The sequence below is a fragment of the Fulmarus glacialis genome, unplaced genomic scaffold (assembly GCF_000690835.1).
Source record: "Fulmarus glacialis isolate BGI_N327 unplaced genomic scaffold, ASM69083v1 scaffold2389, whole genome shotgun sequence".
Classification (NCBI taxonomy): domain Eukaryota; kingdom Metazoa; phylum Chordata; class Aves; order Procellariiformes; family Procellariidae; genus Fulmarus; species Fulmarus glacialis.
The window spans coordinates 20,681-26,777 of record NW_009234995.1 but is presented as its reverse complement, the minus strand read 5'-3'; the positions used below and the strand labels follow the sequence as shown (position 1 = coordinate 26,777).

At 53.3% G+C, this 6,097-nt stretch overlaps 1 protein-coding gene across 1 annotated transcript in view; it reads right to left on the bottom strand.

The window, feature by feature from the left end:
- Positions 1–6,097, bottom strand: part of PEMT (phosphatidylethanolamine N-methyltransferase) — a gene marked incomplete at its 5' end in the record, with an annotated part of 38,695 nt that overhangs the window by 13,830 nt on the left and 18,768 nt on the right. Inside the window, one exon of the mRNA XM_009585809.1 lies at positions 3,967–4,082. Coding sequence (XP_009584104.1) covers positions 3,967–4,082 — 116 coding nt within the window. The remainder of the gene's footprint in view (positions 1–3,966; positions 4,083–6,097) is intronic.

Here is a 6,097-nt window from a genome sequence, read left to right as displayed (position 1 = left end):
GGGTTTCGGAGGCAGCAGCCGCCGCTGCAAGGTGCCACGCTCACGTCGGTCCGTCCCCCACGCCTGAGGTTTTGTTCCTCTCGGCAAAAGGAGGCAACGGGGGTAAAACCATCCGGTGGTGCCCAGCAGCACACACTGCAACAAAAGATCTTGTTCATTTGAAAAAAACCAACCCCAACAGCACTAAAATCATCCTGCCGATACCACCGGCAATCGTTAGCCCGGTCATCATCTTCACAGCTTCTTTTGCCAATAATGACTTTGCTTTTCTGCCACTGCCGGTCTGCGTGTTATTTAGGTCAGTTGGGGGCTGTGGCAGCTTCTCCCCCCGCCTCGCATCTCAGCTGCCCAGTTTTCTCATTCGGATGCCCGGCAGCCGTGCCAGCGGGGACACGTATGCTGTTGGCTGCCCGGGGCTTTTCCCAGACAGCCATCAGAGATTGCTGGCAGCATGGCTCGGAGGGGACATTGGCTCCTTCAGGCCATGCTCGATTCCCATCATCGAACTTGGTCACTTCTGCACAAAAGGCCACGTGGTTCTCGGATCGATACCGTTTACACCATGCTCGTTCACGGTACTAGCTCACAAAATGAAATAGCACTGAGCGTAAAGGCGAGAGGCACTGCCAGGCAATGACAAACAACCTCTTCCCTGTGCAAAATCCCGTCCCAGGGCGGATTCATTTTCTTGGAAGCGTCAGCTCCAAGCGAGAAGCCTGTCCACGCAGGAGGCAATGCCCAGTGGGTGGCATCAACACAGGACTCCATGTCAGCGGGCAGTGCGGTACCCACCGAGCACATCGCCAAAGGCGCTGCCCTTGCTCAGCCTCCGCGGGGCTCGCTCCCATTGGAGGCATCACAGCCCCGGGCACCCCAAGAGCCTCCCATCTGCAAACCCCCCCAAATCAGGGTGCGCACGTGGGTGTTGCCTTTACAGCTCAGGCAAACACCCCGAGACCCTTAAGGTGGGAAGTTCACAAGTTCCCTGCGTATAAACCCATCTGCACACGCCTGCCCCGAGATGGGGAGTTTGCCAGGGTGTGCAAAAGGGCGCGCAGGAGGGCTCGGAGGCAGCGCCAGCGGCTAATTGTAGAGCTGATGCAGGGAAAGATATCAGCAACGTGGTAAGGCAGGAGAGAGCGACACTGGATGCAAGTCTGGAGGACAGCGAAGGTTGTCACGTCCCATGTCACACAGATAACCGTCATAAACCACTGGGGTAGTGCACGCAGTGCGGATAGTTCAAGAGTTCAGGAATTGTTTTCACAGATAAGAGCCTCAGTGATGGAAGTTGCCTGCTTCTTGCAGAAAGAACACGGCTGTAATGAAAATAATCATTGCACCAAAGCAATTAAGGATGCTTGTCTTGTGCAGTTGAGTAAGCAGGTCCCCCCCGGTCACAGGTCATTCTGGATTGCTTCTCAGAAGCAAGCCAGGGCTGATAATGAAGCTTAGAGCTGGGAAGCACCTAATTGCTTAATTGAGCACAAGACATTCCTCTTCTTACACCCAAGGTATCCCTTCAGAGCAAAGCTTGCATGAGAGCATCACGGCGCCGAACCGGGGGCAGGACCACGGCAGAGACCCGTATACAGGGCGGGTGGTGAAGTGGCCGCACAGCCCAGCTCCTGGGTGCTTTCAGCCACCATGCCAACCCGCTCGCAAAGTTTCTGTCTGCTCTGCCCTCCCCTCCTCCGCCCCCAGCTTGGAGCCTTTCAAAAATTCAGTTGCAAAAAGGAAGCAGGTTTTTAAAAACAAAAGAGACATCCTGTGGGCTCCTCAATCTCTCCCTGGCAGCCCCCACCCACATAAAAAGTCCCCAAAGCACGCAGAGAGGATTATAGCACTGGGGGTGGAGGGACCCCCTGAGGCTGCCTTTTCGCTCGCTATCAGCAGCCAGCACGCTCTGCGCAAGCAACCCCGACCGCTGCGCGCAGCCGAAACGCGAGGCACAGCTTGCGCTTTGCCGGCTGGATTGCCTCCGCAGGGCTGAGGAGCGGAAAACCTGCGTTCATCGGTGCGCTCGAGTACAAGTGACTCAAAAAATAAAATAAAGGGAAAAGAGCGGGTGAGACGTGTCCCTCCCGGCATCACCTGCCACCGAGATGACCGTGCCCGTGTCGTATGACCCATGAACCCCTCTCTGACCAGCCCAACCCCGGTTTGGACCTGGCTGGTATCTTTATGCAAGGGCAAGGGACAGGATGAATCCTTCCCAAACATCATAACCTCTCCAGGCTTGAGCGATAAGCCTTGGGCAGCCCTGGAGGGCTCGCTGAGCTGGGAATGGAGGCAGAGAGTCTCCCAGGTGCGTTTCAGGGCAACTCCAGCAGTTGCTTCTCTGATGATCACGCTGAAACCATCCCATCACTCCCACAGTTAAGAGCTTGCCTTGCTTGAACAGCCTCCAAAGCCTGCTAGCTGTCACTCGGGCCAACTTCAGTGCCAAGGAAAGGCAAGGGAATAACTGAACCATGTTGAAACACCCAGGCAAAATAAACTTCACGTTGTAATCATCTGAAATGGCCTTGGCCCATCAGGGTGGGCTGGCAATCGCAGTTGGCTAGTGTCTTATCCGTGTTCTGCTGGGGGGGAGCTGCCCCATCTTCTAGGGACCCTCCTCCAAAACCAAGGTCCAAGTGGGGCTTTTCCAGCCCCCTGGATTGACCTTGTTGCGTCCTTCAGGACCCGACTCACGGGCTGCGCAGACAGCCCCACAGCACTCACAAACTCATGACAGAGAGAGAACCAGCGATGCCAGCCCTGGTAGGGCACTGAGGGGTCTGCAAGGGGAAAGCGGGATATAGTACTGGGACAGATGAGGTGTTTTTGGCTCTCCCAGCAGCTCCCCATCAGTGCCTCACTGTGACCCAGCGAGCCTCACTGACCCAGGAGCCAGCAGGACCACTGGGAATGGAGACTGTCCCTCCATCAGCTGTGTTTTTAATTAAAGCCAGGCTTTGAATTGCTTCCCAGACAACAAGTGACTATGTCATCTGTGCAAGAGACTGCCGAGACATTCCCCAGCGAAATCCAAGCCTGCTGTGTCGCTAAGACATCAGCAGAACACACACACGCCCTCTGCATTGCCTGCATTCAATTACGGCCCCATTCATTGCAAGCCTTCTTACAGTTTCTGCAATAAGCAGTAGCTGGGACAAACGCAGAAGGGCAAGGGCAGGTCTTGGTGTCACTTCCAGGAAGGCAAAGCTCTTAAATACATGTGCAAATTCCAGCCTGAGATCTCTGTGCTTGGGAAATTACCCAAAGTACTAAACAACCCATTAGCTCTGACCCTGGCATAATTGAATCTGGGAATTTAGTAAGAGAGTCTGTCTCTCCTAACAGCATTGAAGATAGAGCCTACCAGATCGCAGACAAATTGCTGGCATTGAGGAAATCTTCTGCAGTAAACCTCTCTGCTGCACTCAGAACGTCAAAGGACGTATTCCCATGGTGTACGGTGCATCAGTCATACAATACTATTAGCACAGGTGGTATTCAAAGAGATTGCAGATAAGAGTTTAAAGAGAGTACTTGCTAAGTGCCCAGATAATCCTGCTCTTCTACACAGGAAACCGCAGCTTCTTAAAAACAGGTTTAATTTTGTTTATGATTTTTATGAGAAAATTAAAAAATTCTGCTGTTACATATGATCCATCCTGTGCAAACAGCCCTCCTGGCACCTGGGCTGCGCACAGGGCAGGGGAAACCGCCCCCAGAGAGCGGAGTAAGGAAACCTGCGACGCTCAACGGCTGTTGACACTGATGGTTTTGGCCACGTTGCCTCATCCCTCGTCTTTATTACAAATCCGGGAATAAATCTGCTGCTGGCTGAAGGTATCCAACCATGTAAAAGCAATACGCCGCGGCTGGATCCAGCACTGCAGAGTAAATATCCCTCATCCCCCCAGCCCAAGGGGCATTTCTTTGCATCGATACATAGCAGTAGGGTTAACTCCTTACCGATGGCTCCGCACACAGTTAAGCATCAGGATAACAGCACCCAGGCAGTAGCAGGCAGCACGTGGAGAGCCGAAGACTTGGCTGAGCGCTCGCGTTTTGTGCTCCCATCTGGCTACCTGAAAAGATAACAGAAAACAAAGCGGGTAATTGGGGGTGCCGGGGTGCGTGCTACCCCAGGAGCGAGCCCCACCGCCTCGGCCCTACGCAGGGGAACACACACGCCGTCTGTGTGGCTTTGTGCAAAAAGAAAGCAGAGGCCGCTCACAGGACACGGCTTAAACCGAGCCTGGGAATGAAAGCTGCTTCTCCTACCCGTGCCGGTCCCTGCTAGGGCTTGCATTGCCCTGTTCACCAGGTCAGCCAGCAGCACTCAGGCACTGGCTCATGGAAAAAAAAAAAACATACACATTTTGGGGAATATTGGGCCTGTGGTGGCTTGGACAACATGTGTCCAACAAGGCTGAGAGCGTTGCTAAGGCTGTCCCTGGGCCACCAAACCCAAGAGATCCCTGCAACAGAGCCTAGCATATGTGGCTTGGACAACATGTGTCCAACAAGACTGAGAGCGTTGCTAAGGCTGTCCCTGGGCCACCAAACCCAAGAGATCCCTGCAACAGAGCCTAGCATTACCCTCTTGGAAGGGGAACAGAACCCTGAGTAGGGGATGGACCACAGGGACACCCAGCTCTCATTTTCTGGGCTCTACCATCTCCTACATCCAGCTGTAGGGACGATACCTGGCAGGAACAACCCTTCCCTTTGCACATCCAGAAAAGTTCGCACGCACTCCCACAAGCTCCCCCAGACAAGACCAACTAGCTTTGCCCAGACAACTGCCTCCCCTTGTATAGTGAACCAGCTGGCCTTCGTTAGCACTCAGCAACTGTAGCCATCAAGGGCTCATCTGGACTCCTCACCCATCCCTGCGCGGCTGTCTCAACACAATCCCCACGGCACGTCAGTGACAGCCCAGGACCCACATGCACGCAGGCAGCATCTCCGAGGAGGCATTAACAGCCTTTACAGCACACTTTTGTCTAGCTGCAATTTTAAGCTCTGTGTTCTGCGGAGCAGCAGAAGCTGATGGGCCCCTGCCCAAAACGCCTCGCAGCTGAGGAGGTGCCCTCTCACCCTGGGAAGCTGCTGCACGCAGGTGGCTGGAGCTGTTCCCAAAATCTGCAGGACTGGATCCACCCAAGTCACCAAATCCAGGACCCTTACTCCCAAGCTGATTAAAATCCTTACAGCTACTCTGTTTTCTACCTTTCCTGCAGCCCTCACAAAGCTGTCGCTGTATTTATCGCCTCTTTTAGGCTCCGTTTTCAGGCGCCGAGCCTGGGGTTTGGATCAGACCCTAAATTCAAGCCAAGCAGAGCACACCTGGGCAACGCAGCGGGAGGTGGGAGTCAGCAGAACATCTCGGCACCAATTTGCTTCTCAGACAGGGCTGGCACTTCATTAGCTTCAAATGCACTTCACTCCCTCGCATGGAGCCTGGGCAGCTTTTGGGAGGCACCTGCAACCCAGCTATTCATCTACTCTGAATGCATTTGGTCATTTATTGGCTCTATTTGAGCAGAGAAAGGCAGCTTTGTAGGTCCCGCTTTCTTCCCAGGCTGATGCAGAAGCACAAAGTGCTGCTGGTGGAGGGGGACTGCTGGCTTCAGGAGGGGAGAACGACGATAAACCTCCGATAAGCAGGGCACTGATTTCACATGCTGAGAGCTGATTCAATTAGTTATGCAATGGTTGCTCTGAAATTACAAATCCACTCATGACAGAAAGAGCTGCTTCACTGCCTTTTTCTGGCTGGTATAAATAGTTTGTATTCTAAATTGAATTTAAAACGCTGTGCGTCATGCTGTTGCTAAAATGGGAGCTGCTGTTTGAGTGCTGCGAGTGTGGAAAAAGAAATATAGGGTGAATTACCACCTTTGGAAAGTAAAAAGAAGTGACCATACAGGTGACTGAGTCACAGATGGAAAAATGCAGCAACATGCCAGTTATCTGTACCAACTTCCTAATTCCCTGGAAATTATTCTGGCGGCGTTTGCATGGATGGCAGCTCCTGGCTCGCGTTGAGAGCTTTGCAAAGCATCTCAGCCGGCGGCAGAGCTGAAGCTGAAAGAGA